General features: G+C 39.2%; 1 protein-coding gene across 3 annotated transcripts in view; it reads left to right on the forward strand.

Moving 5' to 3' along the window:
- LOC111161915 (gamma-aminobutyric acid type A receptor beta3 subunit) overlaps positions 1-21,576 on the forward strand; it is a 220,488-nt gene that overhangs the window by 169,310 nt on the left and 29,602 nt on the right. For all 3 annotated transcript variants that reach the window (XM_022525990.1, XM_022525989.1, XM_022525991.1), the window contains exons 5-6: positions 8,410-8,492; positions 11,117-11,254. In XM_022525990.1, coding sequence (XP_022381698.1) covers positions 8,410-8,492; positions 11,117-11,254 — 221 coding nt within the window. The remainder of the gene's footprint in view (positions 1-8,409; positions 8,493-11,116; positions 11,255-21,576) is intronic.

Here is a 21,576-nt window from a genome sequence, read left to right on the forward strand (position 1 = left end):
ATGCCGTATCCAAGAAATCATTGCCAAATCCAATGTCATGAGGCTTTTCCCATCTTTTTCTAAGAGTTCCAAGCAATGTGAATGTACTTTATACTAAACTGTACACTTAAAAATGGTACAAATGGTAAATTTTATGCATATTTTAACGCAATTTAAAAAAATTAATTACTGTTTCATGTTTAATTTGTTGACTTGTATATTGTTTGTTTTTTGCTCTGTTTGTCTAATAAAGCTGTTTCATACCCATTTTCTGTCCTATACCTATCATCTTCTCTCTGTTTTCAAAGCTTTGTCTTCTTCTACCTTTAGGAAGGTTCTGTAAGTTTGCCCTCTCCTTTCCACTTTAAACTACTGTCCCCAGGCAGGAATAGCAACATCATCTGGGAAGTTCAGAATTACAGACACACCCCAGACCTTCTGCTCAGAATCTGCATTTTAACAAAATCCTTCAGTGACTTGTATGCCCATTAAGTTTTAAGAAGACATCCCCACTATTAAATTATTTTCAGCTGCGTCAATTCTACTATCTATTTTCAGTATAAATTTCAATTCAGTATCTAAGGCTGGGAATCCCAGCATTCTTTTTCGTAGCTTTAATAGCATCTATTTATGCCTTTTTCTCAGGCTGTTCTTTCCCTGTGTCTCCCTGCTCTTGTTCTAAAGAGAGCATATGCATTCATGCCTTTTGACTACAAGACATATATCTTCCAAATATTTCAACTTTCATTTTTCACACTTCCATACTTTTCATAGAACACTTCTTGGTTTTATTCATGATTATCCTTGGGTGGGATATATCCTAGAGACAAAGTGATTTTTTAGTGAGACTATAGATATGGTGAACTCAGTCTCCTTCAGCCTCACTCTCACCTTGGAAGGCTTAACCCTTAGGGTATAAATCTGAAAATTTGGTTAATGTGCTCCATTTGTTATGCCTAATTGCATTCATTCAGAGTAGGACCCTCACTTCTGACTGCCTGGTTAACTGACTAGGCCCTGAAGTCAGGTGCAATGTATGATACTTTGCGTAGTCTTGAGTGATACCTTCCACTCTGGTATGCGTGGCTTCCAAGTCCTATAGATATCTGCCTTTAGTAGCAATGGATTTTCTTTGAGTCGGTGGGTTACATGCATTCAGCTGTGTTCCCTAACCACTTCCAACCAGAGTTGTGTCCTCTGAAGATATAGAAGGGAGGAGAGAGACAGAGAGAAAGAGAGAGAGAGGAATTGGGGGTTTGGATTAGCAGGCAAGGCCAGACCAGTCACTTGTCTGGCTCAATGCTGTTTTCTAGCCCTTTCCATGGGAAACTTACACATGGTGATGAAGATGTTCTATAATCTGTACCATCTGATACGGTAGTTGCCATGCCATATGTGGCCATTGAGCACTTGAAATGTGGCTAGTGCATCAGGGGAACTGAATTTCAAATTTTATTTCATTTTTAATTACTTTAAAAATGTAATGTAAAATAGTCACATGTGCTAGTGTCTACCCATTTGAACAACATTCTGGAGGTGAAACTCTGCCAAGTGACTTAATCAGACCCAGATAGGTGGGGAGTACTTTCCCAGTTCCTTCAAACTGATTCCTCCCTTCTTTTTCCGAGCGTTGACCCTGTAGTGTTCTCCTTAAGAACTTCCTCAATCATCCACTCTAACAGTTCTGTTCCTGGCTGATGATTGAGGACCTGGCATACACCTTTCTGTTGGTTTTGGTTTTCAGCACTCCTAGCAGTTTTGGCCTTTGTGTTGCTTTATGACCATGTGGTTTGAAAATCACAAAGAGATGCATCAGAGCCTGTCTCATTTGCCTGATGTGACTACTCATTTCACCAACATTGATATTTCTACAATGATAGTGAATTTATCCTGAAACAGAGAGATAGATGCTCCTGTTTTAGAAAAATGCTGTCTACAAAGGGCATTGCTATCTTATGACACTCTTGAGAAGTATCAGATTGTGATTTCCATTTATTAATAGGAGAATGTATGCTTTTCTATGTATGTTGTCACCTGTGTTGATTGTTGTATCTCTTATCTATTGCCACAATGTTGCTGTGTAACAAATAGCTGGAAAGCCTCAATGCCAAATGATAGTAAGTGCTCATAACTAGTGTGTCGGTGTGATTAATGAGTATCTCTGCTTGTCCTGGCTAGCTCACTCACAGACCTTCGGGTGGGTGGTCTCTGAAGGGATGAGTAGGCACCTCCATCCTGCTCCCCATGGCTATTGTCCACCTAGGACTAGCAGATTCATCTGGGCATGGTTTTTTCACAGCAAAGGCAGAAGCACAAAAGGAGACCAAAAACAGAATGCCTCTTGGGAGCTAAGCTTGGGACTGACACATTGTCACTTCCACATATTCTGTCAGACAAAGCCAGTCACAAAGCTGGCCCTTATTCAGGAGGTGGGTAGACAGCTTCTTTTCAGTGAGAAGAATTTCAAATGACATGGCTAAGAGAGTGGATATTGGGAAACAAGGAAAGAATGGGGCTGCCAACAAAATCAACTTAACCTAACGACTTTCCCAGCAACATGCCCAAAGAATCTACATAGCGACGGCTTTCAGACAGTTCTGTGAATGTATTTCCTTTTTTTTTAAAATATTTTATTTATTTATTTGACAGAGAGAAAGAGAGAGAGAGAGCACAAGCAGGGGAAGAGGCAGAGGGAGAGGGAGAGGGAGAAGCAGGCTCCCCACAAAGCTGGGGAAGCTCAATATGGGACTTGATTCCAGGACTCCGGGAATCATGACCTGAGCTGAAGGCAGTGGTTTAACCAACTGAACCACCCAGGCATCCCTGTGAATGTACTTTTTTATATTTTTTTATAAAACAAAACAAAAATTAGAATAACTTAAATGCTGGTTTATGCCTTGTGTTTTCTCGACATTGAATAGTAAGCACTTGCTTTAGAATAATACTTAGTTTGAATTATTTGACTTAGGTTCTTAACCCTGCATCTGTGTTCCTATTCCTGGAAAAATGCCTGAAGAACTTGGCATTTGGAGAACCAGGAAAAAGAGGACTATGAGTTACCACGGAGCTGTTGCAAAGGGCTGAATGATTACCTATAAAACAGTAGTCCAGATGTGCTGCTATCTCATGAGCATAGATATAACCATTGCCCAGAGTTCTCAGACTTGCAGCCATCCCAAGTGCAAGCCAGAGGTCTGTACACAGGAGGTGCTGCTGACTTGCTTCTGGGCCCTGTTAGTTTAACAAGATTATGATCAGAGAGCCAGGACTCTACTGATGGCTGCATTTTGCTGTCATCTTCCTTGTAGGCCAAGCCATAAAACTCATGGGCATAAACATTGACCTGCTAAGAAATCATCATGTGGCAGAAGGATTCAGAGAGACTATCTGGCTACTAATTCAGGGGGTGTCTGTCACTAAGCATCTTGACCAGTAAGCCCATGGAGTTCTCAGTGAGTCAGTAACTGCACAGGGCCAGGGCTCCTGCTTAGAATGCTTGAGAGGGCAATTGTCCCCTCTTGCACTGAGATTTTGGGGATTAAAGCCAAGAAGGGCTAAGCTATCTCTTTCCCTTTCTACTTCCTGAGTCCCATGCTGTCTGCTTTTGCCTGACCCCCCATATCTTCAAAGTCTTTGTTTTGTTCAGTGATTGTTCATGGGACACCCAGTGTGTGCATGTGGGAGATATTCCAGGCACTGGAGAAATGACTGTTTATAGAAGAGACAAAGCCCTGCTCTCAGACTCATCTGAGGAAATAAAAGGGACCTACAAGTCAATAAATAGTTGGATGTTCCAACTGTAGATAGTTCTGAGTGTAATGAGAGCATTCATTGAGAGGACAGGTAGATGAGGCTGAGATACTTTAGTTCTGGAAGGGCTCTGAGAATGCTTAGTCAAGGACATTTTCATTTCTGTCCTGCCTGGCATTTACCATGAATCTAAAAGTTTAGTACAAGATGGTGAAAAGATTGTGCTTAAAGCTTAATGATTTCGCTGTAAGGACCCCAGACTCTGCCCATAGCCCACCTTTCCCAACAACATTGGCAATAGGTATCTTTGCACCTTGGCCAACAAATGGATGTTTCAGGCAAATGTTTTGTGGTAATAAGTGTGCTGAGCAGTCAACAGAAACATTTCTGCAGGAGCCTCTCTAGGTGGTCTGTGGGGAATTCTGCATTTGTGCAATGACATGAGGAGTTCGCATCTGCCCTTATTACTATTTACAATTGGTGGAAATTTAAAAATGCTGACACCAAAGTACATCTCATAATCTTAATATAATTGAGACAAAGTGAAAACCCTTCAACATGTTAAGTCATGGGTCTCCTTGACTCGGGCTTCCTCACTCAACTGTATGGGCAAAGGACACACAGGAGTGTTTATAGATGATGTCCTAAGATGGCTGTTACCACATCATAGGATTTTAAATTTGCTGGAGATAATGATACCCTTATAAGCTTTGAGTTTATTCCTTGAATTTTTATACTTTTGACTGTTAAACATAACTTTAGGAATATATCACTTATAAAAGCAAGACTATCTACTAAATTCTATCTTATTCCACAATAAGTTAAATATCACTACTGTTACTGCAGGTATAGCATGTAGAATATTTATTTTTTTCTTTTACATATTATATTTATATATTGTCACATATATAATGAGAATACTGTATGTATGTGTAGGAACTCTGTGTGTGTACATTGTATACATTATGTGTATATATATTATATATGCATATGCATGTGCGTATACATAATTACAAATTTCTGTACCTTCTTTGAGCTTCAACAAGAACTTCATTCCCTGAGTAGGCTTCTAAAAGCTGAATATACAGTATGTCACACTTTAAGGCAGAAGAGATATCAAAGAGGGAGTAGCATGTAGGATTCTGGCTTGCTGGATCTGAAAGTTGCATCTGCCATCTAGTAGCCTTGTATATGTGGCCATCGGACTTATTCTTTCTGAGACTTGGTTTTTTTTATCTGCCAAAGGGGAATGATAATAACACTTCCATAGTATGGTTATTAATTAAATGCATGGATGTTCAAGGGCTGAGCATAGAGCTGGGTACAAAGCGAACTTTCAACCAATGTTACATGAAGTACACATATGATTCCATGCTGTACTGAGCAACAAGGTAATAAATCAACATCCTTTTCTATAGTGTTTCCCAGTCCTCTATCACTTCTCTACTTCTCTTATCTTTTTTTTTAAACATTCTACTTTCAGCACCCTCAAAGTATGATTATTTGTAAAGAAAGCACATACTGAGAGGTAGACACTTTTTCTTGACTACCATCTTTCTCTGCTTTTCTATCATAAGCATAAATTACAGCTATAGATACTCTAAACACTGCTCTCTCTCAATCAGTAAACAAAAAAGAAACAATGACACCCCCCCAAAAAAAGTATCTACTGAAGAGTAATACTGCAGAAATCTTTAGGCAGTCATGTTTCTCATGACCCTGTCACTAATCCTTAGAAATAGTAAAATTCTCAGATTACAGAGGGCTGTAGAAGTGAGCTTGATATTGGTTAAATCCTCCTCTCAGGACAAAGAAAGTTTATTGGGAAAAATATGAAAAGTTGTGTGTGGATATTAGGGAGGCTTCCCTGCCCTTGGTTCGTGTCCATTAACTAGGCTTGAGCTCTCAGTCCCACAGACTCAAATTCCCTCCTACAATTTCTGCAAAGCCCCAAGACTCAAAATTTGGTCAATTCATGAAAAAAATTCACTCCCCAAACCAGGCATGAGTTTAGCCAACTTGGAAGAAGGTTTTATGGTTCAGGGAGCTGTTCTGGCCTGCCACACCCTTCTTGATCTTTCGGCACCCCCCCCCACCTTTCCTTTTTCTTGCCTTTCTGTCCCAGTGGCACACAGACCTCTTTCCTTCTACTGTGTCATCCCTGTTTTTTGTAACATGAGTAGGCTCTTGTGTCCTACTTTCCACCAGGAGAGTGTTTTCTATGTTATTTCTTCCTTAGGAAAAAGAATAGTAAATATATATATATATATATATATATATATATATTTTTTTTTTAATGTATTTGTCAAGTAAATTGGAAAAGAACTCCTTTTTACAGCCAGTCTTATGCCAGAATGAAAAGACAAGACAGCAAGTATACTGGGAACCCTTTTACAGATTCTTCCAACATCATGTTACACTTCCAGTAATGCCCATGAAACACATTATGTAATGTCACAACCAGTGTGAATTCCTAAACAATTTGGATATGTTCATGTTCTTGTTTATGTGCATTTATTTTATAGGTGGCATTGAGAATGAATAAGAAAAACAAACAGAAAATGGTAGTCTCATTTATTGAATTTCAAGTGAATTGGTACCAAAATATATAGGAACTTTTTTAAAATTTGAAGATTTCTAGTAGAGATCTTTTTTTCTTTTCTTCATAAAAATTCATAATTTTAACAGAACCTTATTCTAGTTTTGCCTTATAGAGATCTTGTATGAATGTTGGGTAGTCAATATGCCATAAAACATGCCAGAATTTTAAAGTGTGAGGCTGGTTCTTCAGTTAGCTAGAAAGTCAGATGTTTTAGAAAAGTACACCAAAGAGCTAGGTGTCGACTTTGGATTATAGAATGTAATCCATTCCTTGGAGTGACAATTTAAAGTGTTATGACATTTGGAAAGGACACACTTTCTCCATTGGTATGGGTCTCACAACATATGTCTGCATGGCACTTACATTTGTAGAGAATAATTTAATATTTACCCATAATTGCAAATATGTTAACATTTTCCCTTACTGCTCTTCTTAGCCAATGAAAAGTAGTCCTTTTCTCAACCTGTCACTTAACCAGATGCTAATAGAAGGACATGCTTTACTACTGCACTTAGGTTAAATGAGACAAGCCCAACAGAAGTGGCACATGCCTGGTGTTTTACTGGTGTTTTGGTTAAGATCTGTTGATAGGAACAGAACTTGCTCATGTTGCCTAAAGTAGGAGAAGGTCTGTGGTGAATATTCATATGGAAGGCTATCTAAAGAAAACTGAATACTGACCTTCAAAAAAGGTGGAACATGAAAGGTGGTTGGGAATTCAAGGTAAGTCTAGGGATCTTCGGAGGAGACATTCTTACTTCTTCATTCTTATCCAACATTGAATGGGTATAGCCAGGGCTGCCAGTTATGTTCTTCCACATAAGCCATGAGAATGCTGTTTCCTGGTGCTCGCTTCAGCAGCACATGTACTTAAAAAAAAAAAAATGCTGTTCCCTGAGATATGTGGTACATACACTGCAAGGCCATGTTCTGTGACCCAGCCATAGTGACTGCTGTCTCTTAAACCATCCAATTTGCATTTTTCTCTACCTCTTATGCTTTCTCACGCCTCACTTTCCAGTTGGAAAATGACATTTCAAGCCTCTAATTCATGAGCTTGCAAGGCCATCTCCATTCTTGCTCTGTCTTTAATTCACTTACCTGGAAGAGAATCCCTTTAGCTCCCTTTTACCTTTTAGGTCAGGCTCTACCATGGATTCTTGATCAAGTAATGGTTGACTATCCTTGAATCAGGGCCCCACCCCAGTCCTGTCAGCTGTAACTGAGGTGGAAAAAGGGAGGCATTCTAGAGAAAAAGAGTATAAAACATAGTGGCTTAATTGCATTTCAAAAGAGGCCATGTGTAGGTTGGTTTCCCTAAAAGGCTGTACACAGAGTAGGAAATAAACTTGACATTTCTAGAAGTGTTGTTTCTTAATGGACAGTTGATTTAACCATTGCATGGTGGAGGCTTAACTGTCCTTGGGCCCTGATATAAGTTCTTTCCATGGCTGCAGCTGACCCCAAGGGAAGCTAGTCCCCTTTATTTTGATTCATAATCAATAACCTGGAAGCCAAATATTCTCTTTGAAAAGGTAGATGATATCATGGTGAGAATCTCAGGGGCTTTAGGATGCAGCCCAGCAGACAATGATGATAAAATAGGATGAAGCAGAAACTTGGCTGAGAGTTCCAAAGTGCAGCCTGTGCAACTGTAACTAGTTAGACACTTCACGTGGAAAAACAAAGAATTCAGTCTTGATTTAATCAGTGCTGTTGCCACTCAAAAGTTTTCTCTGTGCTGTAAGGTTGGAGAACCACTGAACAAGGAGGCAAAACAAAACTTGAAGACAAAAATTTCCTTAGAAACCCTTTTATCTGCCCTTGTTTAACCAAAGTCAAAAAGGCTACATGAATAATTATATCAGATTTAGAGGGTTTTTGGTTGCTTTTCTTGACAAATCTGGACTATAAGGTACTCAAAACTTACTCAGTACACAACATGAAATATAGTTAATCAGGTGTATCTTGGGGAAAAGGGGTCCTATATGGGGATTGCTCATTGTTTGACTGGAAGCAGTTTTCCTGATACATTTCTGATCTCATCTTTACTGTCTGCCCTCATCTGTGTGTTTCAGAATCACCACAACCGCAGCATGCATGATGGACTTGAGAAGATACCCCTTGGACGAGCAGAACTGCACGCTGGAAATTGAAAGCTGTGTGTATCTGTACTTCTTTTTCACTCACTGTTTTTCAGGCCTGGCTATTATTTGGCATCTTTTTCAAGGCATATGGCATTTTCTTGACATAGTTTTTAACCATCTTAAAGAGGGGAGGCTTAATCCACTCTGCAAATTACACTGTCATGAGAGAGACAGAGACAGAGATAGAAACCCAGCATAAAAGAGTTCCCCATTCTAATCTGATTAAGAGAGTATGCTTGCTGTGCTGAAATATAAGAAAACAAACACTCCTCATCTTGGTCCATTCAGTGAGAAGAGAACAAACACTGAGATGCAATTTTCTCACAATATGCTTCATCACACATGAGTGGCTGTACTCCTGGGAACCTGGGCAGTTGGAGTAAAACTCATTTCCCATCAGGAACTCAGCTTCACAAGCAGACTATTCCTGCATTTTGGCAATTTTCTCAATTTGAAGAGTATTCAGATGGTTTATTGATAATTCAGTGTTGAGTACTTCTTTGTGAGGGACGAGAGCTGCATCTTTATTACTTAACAAAAAAGTGTCCTGCCAGCTACCTGAACTACATCTCCTGGCGTATCCAGATGTTACTGTTTTTGTCGTCACTCACCTTAGTCTATCATAGATTGGCTTATAATTGGCCTAAATTGGATTTAGTCTTAACTTTATTTATATGGATTTCATTAAGGGGGATGGCGAATGACTGCAAATGTTACTCAATGCATTTGTGGTGAGAAGTGAGTGTCTTTGTGAGTAAACATACTGGGAAGTTGTGGTGGGTGTAAGCCAGTTTTCATCCCATATAGAGCTGGCTCCACAGAGCCCCTCACTTCCACACTACATCACTGTCAAATTTTCTGAGAACTGTGCTTTCAGAAAAGTGAGGGACATGGAATCATGTCAAGTGATGCATGGTGGAATCATCTGGGGAGATTTAGCATGTAGGACAGAAAGCTCAGGGGAAAGATGATGATTTCCCCATAGTGAAGGACTATCTTGAAAGTTAAATGGATTCTGTGTGGCCAGAAGGTAAAACTCCCAGTGAGGTGAAGAAAGTTTCTGGAAGGCAAATTTGGGACCTAAGTAAGGAAGCAGCTTCTACTACAAATGCATGAACACATAGTGTGTAGTCTCAGAGAATATAGATTCTGTTACTGTGACATTTGAACTGAGGGGGACGATGGGCAGAAAGGTCTGGTATCAAAGAGATTTCCTCAGAAAGTATGGGGCCATTGTCTTCAGAGAATCCATAGTTAAAGCCTTTGAGTGGAAGTAGGGATTTTCTGGTGAGCTGAGTACACACATATGCAAAAGGTTTTATTTAAGTGAAGATGGAAATACGGGGATGTGTGAGCCCCTACCCATGGGGGTGGGTAGGCAAGCCCTGAGCACAGTATGCTGGTTTGAGCCACAGCCAGAAGACCAGTGGGTACTGGGCTCAGTAAGTGAAGGAGAGAGAGTGGATGTATTCATGATACACAGAGAATACTATAGATTCTCAGCATCCTTGTAAGGAGTTTGAACTTTATTGGGAAACGTGAGGAGTTTAAGCAGAGGAGTGGCTTGATAAAATGTGTGTGTTATGAACAATTGCCATGGCTGCCAGATGAGAATGGAATGTAAGAAAGTCAGAAGGAAGGGAGGAGACAGAAGCTGGAACCACCATGATCCAGGGAGAGAGTATAACAGATGGGACAAGGGAGACGACATTTACCATGGGAGACAGTCATCTCCAGAGCTTTGGTCTGTTTGTCAGATATGGAGTGTCTGCCTTGCATTGTATTACACATTCAAATAACCAAAAAGTCCCTTATACTAATAGGGTATTTTTCTCTAGGTGTAAGTTTTAATCAGCCTTACTGACAAAGTTGACCTAATCCTTTAGAAGACTCTAGGTGCTACAAGAAATACCAGATTTTATTGTTCTATTTCCTCATTCTGAAGAAGCATTGATTGATTGATTACCAAGTGAGTAATCAAGCCCATGCTAAGAGCTGGGCTTGGAGCTATAATCCAGCTAGTAAACACTCCTCTCTTTAAGGCCAAGAGTATCCCAGCAAAAGACATTTCTAATGATGGCAAACCTCATAGCCAAGAACACCTGATGAAGCCACCCAAAAATGCTGAGGAGAACACTATTTTGCCCTGAGAGTTTCTGATGTTATCAGAAACTTTGTTATCAGACATTGATTGGTTAAATCCACCCTTAGTGTTTTAACTTTTCTGTAGCTTTTCAGAGTTGCCTTTCTAGAATTCTTTATATTTTATTTTTCGTTTTTTTTTTCTTACAACCATCTTTTCCAGTGGTGTTAATATATATTTTAAATTCATTTCAGTGCAACCACCTAGTTCTCTGTGATTAGGATTTGCAAACAAAACTCTGGTCAGAGCATTCACCCTCCCCAGTTCCTCTACTTTTCAGCACCAGGGTGGTGCAAATCAGACAGCACAAGTAACCAAAGATATTCAAAAGTTAGTTCTCTGATGACACTTTTTCTTATGGACAAGCACATGAAACAAATCTACTTCAAATATGAGCAAGCTGATTTTCCATTATTAGTTAGTTTCTTCAGCCTTGCATGTAAACAAAATAATGATTCTTCATTTCTGCCATGTCCCTGTTTTCTCTCCTGGCAGATGGCTATACCACAGATGACATTGAATTTTACTGGCGTGGTGGCGATAAGGCTGTCACTGGAGTGGAGAGGATTGAGCTCCCACAGTTCTCTATTGTGGAGCATCGTCTGGTCTCAAGGAATGTTGTCTTTGCCACAGGTGAGTCTTGTGTCCCCTCTCTGGCTGATTAAGCAGTGATGGTTTCCTAATGAAACTGTACAACTGAATCACAACCTTGAGTCACCCAAAGATGTACCGCCATCGATAATTGATCATCTTAGCTACTCCTTTTTTTCTGTATCTAAAGGGATTGATAAGCTTTGATGGAAAGGAAAGATCACCTGACAAGGAGAGGTACTGAAGGGCCGGCTATTGAGAAGTTAAAAATCTAAGGGTAAATTTAACCAACCCATGTTTGGTAAAATGAGAAACTCTCATCTCTGGGCAGATAGAAGGCCATTGATGGCCTTGGAGGCAAACAAGAAGGAAGGAGGAAAGGAAAGAAAAAAGGAAGAGAGGAAGGGAGGGAAGAAGAAGGAGGAGGAGGAAGGTCTGAGGAAGTGGTGCTATTCCCCTCCCAGAAGTAAGAGACTTTCTCCTCACTTCTGGGGTAACAGTCAGCTTTGGTGGTCCAAGAAGTTGCCACACCCTCAGTTAGTGATGCCTATTGAAACAAGATCATCCTCTCCTAATACTATCTGCCCTGGCCTTGGTTCCATTGTCATTTTCATTTCAACCATCTAAAGACTGAGAAGGTATGTTCTGCTCTCCTGTCTATCCTTCTGAGGCTTTATTAAATTACAATTATTCACATTTTAATTTGCGCAATACTTTCTTGCTATCTTTGCATTCCTGCTGAGTGCCATATACTATGATTGAGACAATAAATAAAAGTGCTTTGTAAATTGTCAAGTATTATAAAGACCACAAACCCTGGGTTGAAAATGCTAAATAGAGGCAGAGCTGGAACCTCCCGTCTTGGCTTTTTCCTGTTGATATAGGTTGAACATGACAAGTAGGTCGCAGTTAGCTTTAGTCCCGTGAGGGCATTCATGAAGCTCGAGGAAGGTCTGTTCTCTCTACCTGTTGCCTCTGACTGGAATGCCTGTGACCCACAGTCACCTGCTTCCCCTTCACCTGGTCACCTCCAACTCATTCTTTAGCTTAATCTCGATGTCATTTCCTCTGGGAAGGCTTTTTGATCCTGGCCTACACATCTACACTGCTAACCCAGGTTCAGTTAAGTGGCTACTCTGCATTCCCATGGACTGCACTGACCTTTTTCTAGCTCTGCTGTGCCTCTCTTCAAAAGTACGTCTCCATTAGGAGGGATCTGTCCTGGTAATGGTTTACCCCCAACTCCTTCCCTACCTTGTGTAATGCCTCAATATCCTAGGCATGCTGCAAAAGTCCCTGCATAAATGAACGATGATTCAAGTGTCGACTTTCCTCCTCTCCACCCCAGCCTCTAAGAACCACTGGGACATGCCAAGTATAGACAAAAGCCTGAATGTTTAAGACACCAGTCAGGTCCATTTTGATGCAAGCCACTTAATCCTTTGTTGCAAGAGGTGCTACAAATATCCCTGTAAATCTCTAGAGGCACTCATCTTGATGAAAAGTAAGATCCAGCAAGTACATGGGCTTACGATTTCTTGGTTTCTACAACCAAGAAACTTACCCTGTGATGAACTGGATAAAATGATTTTTCTGCTTTTAGCATCAGGATTCAAACTCCCATGCTCCAAGTGATATGAGCAAAAGGTCTGCTCCAAACACAAGGGTAGTTTTCTCTTGGTGGAATTAAATGCCGGTGCCTGCCTTGGTCTTGAAAATTGCTGTTGTGGCCCTTAGTATGCAGCCATGAGGATCTCTTAACTGCATTTTCATGCAACCTCATCAGAAAGCTGGATGAGGTGTGTGTGGAGGACGCAGTGTTTCCGTAGGAAATTGCAACCAGTTAGAATGGCCTTCCTGAATCCTCTACCACAGAACCACTCAGGGGCAACTCTTTTATAAGTGCAGTCTTTGTCTGCATAAATACTTCTTTGAAGTATTTATATGGTAGAAAATATCTCAAACATATCTGGAAAAATAGATACTACAGGTGTGGGGGATAATATATAAACTATGCATAGAGCCATCAGCCCATCAGAATGTAGTGCAATGTCTTCTTCCTAGCACCTACCAAGTTCTGGCAAGGTATAAGCCAAGAGTTCCACATCAGTCAGCTACAAACTCCTAACCTTCAAAGAGGTTTATATCGTATGTCAACTACACTTCAATAATAACTTTATTAAAAAAGGTTGCAGTTTAAGTTATTCTAATTGACCTGTTCATGAAAATTGGCACAAGCCACATTGCTTAAAATTTATTTTAAAATTAAATTTTACACTAACTTTTTTTTCCCCTTTCCATAAATGTTCTGAATTAATGAGATTTTGATCAGTCAACTGGATTAAAGAATTCTGTACCCTGATAGAATTCTCAAGAAAGGGAACAAATGCTCTGGAGGTTTATTTGGACCAGGCAGAGTCCATGATGAGGATTTAATGTGATTGTTTCCACCTGTCCTTCAGCCTGTTGGTAAACACAGGGCAGCCAGACGAGTCTGCAGGACAATGTGTGGAGGCAAGCCTGGTTTCAGGAACCTAGTAAGGCATATGGAGTGCAAAATTTCAGGAGATGTTCATTCTCAGTATCATGGAAGTGAAATTTTGTGCTTTACCTCTTTGCCCTTGTCCTGTCCATTTGGGGACCTTGTAGAGAACCTCCTGCTAGTCCATCCCCAGAGTAACATGGGGTTGCAGGCTACAGGGAAGAGAACACATATAAAACCAAGTTATGAATATTCACTCAGCAATTGGCATGATCTAGGAGTGGGGCTGGGTCCAGCATCAAGGAGAGAAACAAGGAGAGTCTGGTCCCCTGGGATTTCTCATTGGACCTCCATGTTTCAGTGATGTTCCCCCCGATGATGTCACATAGTCTATTATGTAGAGGAGCTTTTAGTGGGAATCGAGCCATAGTAACAGAACTCAATGAAATATGTTCAAGAGATGATACGTACAGAGTTTAAAAACAGACACTGGAGCCAGACTGTTGGAACCTAAGTCCTACCTGAAACTTTCAAGCAGTGTGACCCAGGGCAAATAGAGATATTAGTAATAACTATTTGGAGCCGCCTAAGTGACTCAGTTGGTTAAGCGACTGCCTTCAGCTCAGGTCATGATCCTGGAGTCTTGGGATCGAGTTCTGAGTAGGGTTCCCTACTCAGAGGGGAGTCTGCTTCTCCCTTTGACCCTCCCCCTTTTTATGCTTTCTCTCTCTCTCTCTCAAATAAATAAATAAAATCTTTAATAATAATAATAATAGTAATAATAATATCTATTTGGTTAGGTTTTGAGAGGATTACATGGCTTGTATAAACAAGAAGCCTAGAATAGTATCTACATTAAGCCCTGATTAGGTCTCATTAACTAAGATATGTGGGATCAGGAATGAGGCATATTCTGAGGGGTCTGATAATATACACTCTAGCAGCTGACCAAATCTTTGTATATTAGAAAATTTATAGCATTGTTCTCCTGGACTATTGGGCTCCTAATGGCTTATTGGAGGGCTTTAAGAGTGCGTGTTGTCTTGGATTCATATTTGTATCCTCATCCCAAGCCCAGTCAGCAGTTTGAAAACTGAATGGTTATTGAATTGAGGAGAGAAAATCGGACCATCATTTCTGAGTATGTACTGAATTGTAATCAAATGAGTAATTTCTCTAAGAGATACTATAAAAAATTAATGATATTATATATTCAATTATATATTTTTTAATTGTACCTGGGAGGAAATTGAGTACACCTTTGCCTAGAAAGAGGGAGCTGTATTCCATAAGTGTGTTTTAAAGACAACAAAGAAATGACTGAGATCATATTGACAAGTAATTATTCAGTTCCTACCAGGATTCAACAAATGGTTTTTGGGAAAATCAACCCCTTTATGAAGCAAGACCGCATTACTCTAGCTTCTAACCACAGCGGCATGCTATATTAAAATTTATAGCACCTTGTTTTAAACATTTTTCACTAATGTCCACTGGAGACCAGTAGTGGGCAAATAAATTAGCCCAAGTTAAAGTTTAGGAAAACAGAAGCCCAATAATAATAATAATTTGACCAAATTTACATGGTAAAGCTAGAAAGGATAGTGATTAATTCCCAAGTTTCCCAAGAAATGGGAACCTATAATACATTTTTTTACGAAGATTTTAAAAGCTAGTCTTTTTATGCTTTATTTTAAATGATCATTTTCTACGCTTTTACAAATTAATACTATAAGTGTTGTTACAAAACAGGTGATAACAAATAATGTCCACAGTGCCCACCTTTAGAATCTGTGCCATCTCTCTTTGACATGCCTATGCTAACGGGCCATGTGTTCCTGATGAACAGTGTTTTATGCAGGTCTCTAAAAACTGATATTGGGGGGCACCTGGGTGGCTCAATCATTAAGCATCTGCCTTTGGCTCAAGTCATATCCCTAGAATGCTGGGATAGAGGCCCATGTTGGGCTTCCTGCTCAGCGGGAAGCCTGCTTCTCCCTTTCCAACTCACTCTGCATGTATTTCCTCTCTCACTGTCTCCCTCCCTCTCTCTGTCAAATAAATAAATAAAATCATTTAAAAAAATGAAAATAAAAAAAATAAAAACTGATGTTGGGATTGGAGGCTTCCAAATTCCTAATCCAAGGCCCTAAAATTGTTTTGTCTAACACCCAGAAATCTTTGGTGACAAGAAACGTGCCTCTGCCTTCCTGTTCACGGGCACTTTGCTGCTAGATTCATGGCTGAGCAATACTGTTTGCATGAAGCCATTACCCAGATCCAAACACTTTGATGCCTGGCTCTTGCCTGCAGCATGGGATTCAGGCTCCTTCACCTTGAAAATAAATTATTCTTATTAGGCTTATCTTATGTCATTCATTATTTCAATCTACTGGATTTCTTGGGAAGTCCTGGAACCGTAATAAATATTCCTTCTTGATCCAGAGTTTTATTTAATTTTTTTGTTAAAGTCTAGTTGACACACATTGTCACGTTAATGTCAGATGTACAACATAATGACTTGACAACTCACTGTACATTATTCTATGCTCACCACAAAGTGCAGCGGCCATCTGTCACCATACGATGCTGTTATAATACTGTTGACTATATTCACTATGCTGTACCTTTCATTCTTCTGACTTTTTCATTCCATAACTGGAAATGTGCACCTCCCACTCTCCTTCAGCCATTTTGTGCATCCACTAACCCCTTCTCCTCTGGCAACCATTAGTTTGTTGTCTGTGCTTAAAGTGTCTGTTTCCTCATTGTTTTGTTGTTGTTGTTGTTGTTGTTCAGTTGTTTTATTTTTAGATTCCACATATAGGTGAATTATATGGCATTTGTCTTTCTCTCTCTGACTTACTTTACTTAGCATTATATCCTCTAGGTTCATCCATGTTGTCGCAAATGTCAGGATCTCATACTGTTTAACGAAATAGTTTATAAAGTGAGTACTCAGGTTATTCTTCGGCACCTATAATCTGTAGGATGGAGGCAAACCTGAAAACATGCATGAGTAAGGTTTTCTAAGAAAAAGGAGGCTGATTAAAAGGGATACAGAGAGACAAAGAGAAACAATGCAAGGAGGATCCTCTCCCTCCTGCAACTTGTAACCTAGATATGAGACCAAATGGCATTTTCTTTCTGCTTTAACCATTAAAATAAAACATGTATTTACTATAGTCAATGTATTTCTAATTAATGGGCTATCTACTTCTGTAAGACACAGTAGGGAATCTATGGTAGAATTTCAGGAAATACTGAAGTTGTATTTTTAAAATAAGTAGACACATACTAGTTTTTGAAATTTTTTTGATTGAAATCTGAAAAGATATTGGCCTTCTATATAAGACTTTAGGAATAATGTAAGAAATTTTTACTGACCTTAACTTTTAAACCTTCTCTAGGTTGGTAATCTTTAATCATTTAAAAGTTGGGGTCTAGGGACCCCTGGGTGGCTCAGTCAGTTAAGTGTCTGCCTTTGGCTCAGGTCATGATCCCAGGTTCCTGGAATCAAGTCCCACATCTGGCTCCTTGCTCAGCTGGGAGCCTGCTTTTCCCTCTTTCTGCCACTCCCTCTGCTTATGCTCTCTCTCTCTTTCTGATAAATAAATAAATAAAATCTTTGAAGTTGTGGTCTAGAAAAATTTTCTCAAAAACATTAAACAAAGCAAATGTTATATCATCATATTCTCTGCTGAGCAGAGAGCCTGATGCGGGGCTAGATCCCAGGGCCCTGAGATTGTGACCTGAGCCAAAGGCAGAGGCTTAACCCACTGAGCCACCCAGGTGCCCCTCAAGCAGGAATTTCAATAAAAGATTTTCATTTTTTACCCAATTTCTGTTTAAACATAATAAATATACATGTGTTACTGAAGTATTTGGGATGTGCCAAAAATATCTGACTGAATGTCCTTAGGGAAAACCAATTCCAATTCATTAAAAATATGTGAGACTTTTACGTAAATTGTCAAACTCCAGTTTTAAAGATTTCTAAAAGACTTAATTAAGCAAGACATTCCTAGGAATGTTTAGAATTTTCCCATGCTTTATTTTTTTATACGAAGACATAGATTTTTTCTTTTCTATTTTAATATAGATTTTATAATTTTTCTGTGTAAGCACATATAGAAAAATACTTAAAATATAAATGTAGAGCCAAGTGAATTATCAGAAAGCAACAATCTTTTTTTTTCTTTGTATGAAATTATTTATTTTTTTAAATTTTTTAAAATATTTTTTATTAACATATAATATATTATTTGTCCCAGAAGTACAGGTCTGTGAATCATCAGGCTTACATATTTCACAGCACTCACCTTAGCACATACCCTCTCCAATGTCCATAACCCAGCCACCTTATCCCTATCTCCCCACCCACAAACAACCCTCAGTTTGTTTTGTGCGATTAAGAGTCTCTTATGGTTTTTCTCCCTCCCAATCCCATCTTGTTTCATTTTTCCTTCCCTACTCCCCACAACTCCCTGCCCTGCCTCTCAACTTTCTCATATCAGGGGGATCATATGATAATTGTCTTTCTCTGGTTGACTTATTTTGCTCAGCATGATACCCTCTAGTTCCATCCACATCGTTGCAAAAGGCAAGATTTCATTTCTTTTGATGAAAGAAATGATGATGAAAGAAATGATGGCTGCATAGTATTCCATTGTATATATGTATATACCACATCTTCTTTATCTGTTCATCTGTTGATGGGCACTAGGTTTTTTCCATAGTTTGACTATTGTGAACATTGCTGCTATAAACATTTGGGTGCACGTGCCCCTTCGGATCACTACATTTGTATCTTTAGGGTAAATACCCAGTAGTGCAATTGCTGGGTCATTAAGTAGCTCTATTTTTAAAAAGAAAGTGAACAATCTTATAACTGCAATTAGGTCAAAAAGTAGAACCCTAAAATTCTCACTAAGACTTCTCCTCACTTCCTAACCTCCCTCCTTTTCTCAAAGGAAACCAATGTCTTGTCACAGTATAATTAATTTTGTGTGTTTGGACCTTATTTAATGGGATAATACAGTTTGAATTAATTTGCAACTCTCTTCTTTAACTGAACATAATGTTTATGAAATCCATCCATGTCACTGTTGTGCATTTGTTTTCATTGCTATACTGCTGTACAAGTGTACCACATTTTGTTTATCCACTCTACTGCAGATGGAGGTTTATGACTAATGCTACTATGAACATTCTTGTACTTTTTTGTGTGTGTGTGTGAGTATATGCACACACAAATGTTGAGTGTATACCTGGACGTGTAATTGTGAACATTAATGATTATGCCAAGCTCTTTTCCAAAGTGCTTTTTCCAATTCACTTTCATACCAGTAATGCACGAGTATTCCTTTAGTCCAACAACCTTGCTAGCATTTCCCATGGAAGTCAGCTGCTGGGTGTTGGGTGATATTTTGTGCTTTTAAAACTTCCATTTTGGTGCACCTAGGTGGCTTAGTCAGTTAAGCGGCTGCCTTCAACTCAGGTCATGATCCCAACGTCCTGGGATCAAGCCCAACCCACATTGAGCCCCACATCAGGCTCCCTGCTCAGAGGAGAGCCTGCTTCTCCCTCTCTGCCTGCCACTCTGCCTGCTTATGCGCTTTCTATCTCTCTGTCAAATAAATAAATAAAATATTTAAAATAAATAAAATAAATAAAACTTCCATTTTTCTGAGTACTAGTGAGATTGCGTACCTTTCCTATTGGTTATTTGGAGATCCTCTTTTGTGAACGACTTATACAAGTCTCTTTTGTTAATTATCTGTCATTAACTTATTTGAATTATTTATACATTTCAGGTGCAAGTTTGTTATACATTACAGTATGTTACAAAAATGTGCTTTTTTTACATTGAGACCTACAGTCCACCTGACTTTTGTGAATGGCATGAAGTATGGGTCGGTTTTATTTTCCATAGCTCCGTTGCTTTGCAGCAACACATTTGTCATAAATTGTTTGTATGTGCATAGATCTGCTTTGGGACTGTATATTCTGTACCGTGTGTTTATTCATCCATCTTTGTACCCCTTATCGCACAGTGTTAACTAGTGTAGCTTTAAGAAAAGCAGGTACTTTATTTACTCTTCACTATCAGCTTTCCTGTTTACTCTTTATATACTGTTGGCTTGCTTATTTTGGGCCCTTTATATTTCCTTATAATTTTTATAAACAGATCACTAATTTTCACCTAGAAAATGGTTTGGCTTTTTATGAGAATGCTTTAGTTGATTTGGTGAAAAGGCACATTGTTGTAATTTTTCCAATTCGATATATTTTATCTCCATTTATATAGGTCTTCTTTAATTTGTAGTAATAATATTTTAGGGTTTTCTGAATAGAAGTTTAGTGCATCTTTGATAGATGTTTGATATTTTCTGATGTGATTATAGATGATAAAAATTTTTAACATTATTTCTTGTTTGTTGCTAATATATAAGAACACAATGATTTCTTATTGAACGACCTTGCTAAAAGTATTTGTTAATTCTGGTAATTTATGTGAAATGGTCTTTTTACCTCTCCCAAACACTGCAGAGACCTTTGTGCATCTTAACTCACCATTTCCTCATTCTGACATATATATACTATTATCATTACATATTATAATTTTTTTTTAATTTTATTTTTTATAAACATATATTTTTATCCCCAGGGGTACAGGTCTGTGAATCGCCAGGTTTACACACTTCACAGCACTAACCATAGCACATACCCTCCCCAATGTCCATAACCCCACCGCCCCTCTCCCAACCCCCCTCCCCCCATTAACCCTCAGTTTGTTTTGTGAGATTAAGAGTCACTTATGGTTTGTCTCCCTCCCAATCCCATCTTGTTTCATTTACTCTTCTCCTACCCCCTTAACCCGCCATGTTGCATCTCCTCTCCCTCATATCAGGGAGATCATATGATAGTTGTCTTTCTCCGATTGACTTATTTCGCTAAGCATGATACCCTCTAGTTCCATCCACGTCGTCGCAAATGGCAAGATTTCATTTCTTTTGATGGCTGCATAGTATTCCATTGAGTATATATACCACATCTTCTTTATCCATTCGTCTGTTGATGGACATCTAGGTTCTTTCCATAGTTTGGCTATTGTAGACATTGCTGCTATAAACATTCGGGTGCACGTGCCCCTTCGGATCACTACGTTCATATCTTTAGGGTAAATACCCAGCAGTGCAATTGCTGGGTCATAGGGTAGTTCTATTTTCAACATTTTGAGGAACCTCCATGCTGTTTTCCAGAGTGGTTGCACCAGCTTGCATTCCCACCAACAGTGTAGGAGGGTTCCCCTTTCTCCGCATCCTCGCCAGCATCTGTCATTTCCTGACTTGTTAATTTTAGCCATTCTGACTGGTGTGAGGTGATATCTCATTGTGGTTTTGATTTGTATTTCCCTGATGCCGAGTGATATGGAACACTTTTTCATGTGTCTGTTGGCCATCTGGATGTCTTCTTTGCAGAAATGTCTGTTCATGTCCTCTGCCCATTTCTTGATTGGATTATTTGTTCTTTGGGTGTTGAGTTTGCTAAGTTCTTTATAGATTTTGGACACTAGCCCTTTATCTGATATGTCGTTTGCAAATATCTTCTCCCATTCTGTCAGTTGTCTTTTGGTTTTGTTAACTGTTTCCTTTGCTGTGCAAAAGCTTTTGATCTTGATGAAGTCCCAGTAGTTCATTTTTGCCCTTGCTTCCCTTGCCTTTGGCGATGTTCCTAGGAAGATGTTGCTGCGGCTGAGGTCGAAGAGGTTGCTGCCTGTGTTCTCCTCAAGGATTTTGATGGATTCCTTTCTCACATTGAGATCCTTCATCCATTTTGAGTCTATTTTCGTGTGTGGTGTAAGGAAATGGTCCAATTT

The sequence above is a fragment of the Enhydra lutris genome, unplaced genomic scaffold (assembly GCF_002288905.1).
Source record: "Enhydra lutris kenyoni isolate GAN:26980312 unplaced genomic scaffold, ASM228890v2 scaffoldscaffold87, whole genome shotgun sequence".
Lineage (NCBI taxonomy): Eukaryota > Metazoa > Chordata > Mammalia > Carnivora > Mustelidae > Enhydra > Enhydra lutris.